At 43.0% G+C, this 1,698-nt stretch overlaps 1 protein-coding gene across 1 annotated transcript; it reads left to right on the forward strand.

Moving 5' to 3' along the window:
* Positions 1–5: 5 nt before the first annotated feature.
* LOC115245533 (arginine kinase) lies at positions 6–1,684 on the forward strand (the record flags this gene model as incomplete). Its single annotated transcript, XM_029823909.1, has 3 exons — positions 6–203; positions 323–697; positions 992–1,684. Coding segments are annotated over 3 exons (921 nt in total), but the record flags the coding sequence as incomplete, so codon positions are not given.
* Between the last annotated feature and the right edge of the window lie 14 nt (positions 1,685–1,698).

Consider the following 1,698-nt stretch of genomic DNA (forward strand, 5'->3'; position numbering starts at 1 on the left):
CTCTTCTGGATGTTATCCAATCTGGTTTGGAGAACCATGATTCCGGCGTCGGTATCTATGCGCCCGACGCCGAGGCGTATACAGTCTTCGCTGAAATCTTCGATCCAATCATCGATGATTATCACGGCGGCTTTAAGAAGACGGACAAACATCCGCCCAAGGACTTTGGCGACGTCGATTCCTTCGGCAATCTCGACCCCACTGTGAGTTTTTTCTTCGACATATATTATTTAAATTATATATTATATAAAAACTATAAAAAAATCAAAAATATATAAATTATATATATTTTTAATAACCTTTTGGCTTTTTTTTCTTATAGGGTGAATATATCGTGTCAACTCGCGTGCGATGCGGCCGCTCTTTGGAAGGATATCCATTCAATCCGTGCCTGACTGAGGCCCAGTATAAGGAGATGGAAGACAAAGTATCTAGCACGTTGTCTGGTCTGACCGGCGAACTGAAGGGCACTTTTTACCCGCTCACTGGTATGAGCAAGGAAGTGCAACAGAAACTGATCGACGATCATTTCCTCTTCAAGGAGGGCGACCGTTTCCTCCAGGCGGCGAACGCTTGCCGTTTCTGGCCCACCGGACGCGGCATCTTTCACAACGACGACAAGACCTTCTTGGTCTGGTGCAACGAGGAGGACCATCTCCGCATCATTTCGATGCAGATGGGCGGTGATCTCGGACAGGTATGAAACTATTTAGAAACGATAATCTAAATTAGATAAAGATGATACATTTTTGTCCTTTTTTCATAATATATGAATACTTTAATATATTTCACTTGTAATTGTCATAATTATTGACCAATTAACATAATCAATTAATAAGTTCATGTATTTAAAAGTGTCTACTGTTAATATCATATAATCGTTACTCTTTGTTAAGAAGGCAAAGATCCATGTCATTGTCAAATTCAATTTAGCAATATTATAATGCAATTTACTATTCCAAAACTCGAAAATATTTTGTATCCACTGAAGGTATACCGGCGCTTGGTGACGGCGGTGAACGAGATCGAGAAGCGAGTACCGTTCTCGCACAACGATCGCTTCGGCTTCCTGACCTTCTGCCCGACGAACTTGGGTACGACGGTGCGCGCTTCGGTGCACATTAAGGTGCCGAAACTCGCAGCGAACAAGGCCAAGCTTGAGGAGGTCGCGGCCAAGTACAATCTACAAGTGCGCGGCACCCGAGGTGAGCACACCGAGGCTGAGGGCGGCATCTACGATATCTCCAACAAGCGCCGCCTCGGCCTTACCGAGTATCAGGCTGTGAAGGAGATGAACGACGGCATCGCCGAGCTCATCAAGCTCGAGGCCAGCCTCTAAACCTACCCGCCCCTCGATATTCTTTTACACTCCTCCATCGTAGCCCCGTCAGACGCCACGCTATATTACGTGACGTCACGCTGAAATTTGTATCTGTGACATAAGAATTTTATTCCGCGAATGAATCACGAGAGAGAACGATTTGGAGAATCATTTGTGACGATAATTTAATGCCATTGCGACCTTCAGCCATTTCTGTATTTTATATATATTAATATTATAATCTCAATGCACTTTAATATCATAGTATTAATATATAAGAGCGAAGCAGCTCCATACGGCTGTTAGATAATCGTCTTAAATTGATTCTTATAAATTTGTTCTCGTTATTTATTCTCAGAAGGAAATTCTCATGTTGT

This window comes from Formica exsecta, unplaced genomic scaffold, assembly GCF_003651465.1.
Source record: "Formica exsecta isolate Colony F162 unplaced genomic scaffold, ASM365146v1 C16435427, whole genome shotgun sequence".
Taxonomy (NCBI): domain Eukaryota; kingdom Metazoa; phylum Arthropoda; class Insecta; order Hymenoptera; family Formicidae; genus Formica; species Formica exsecta.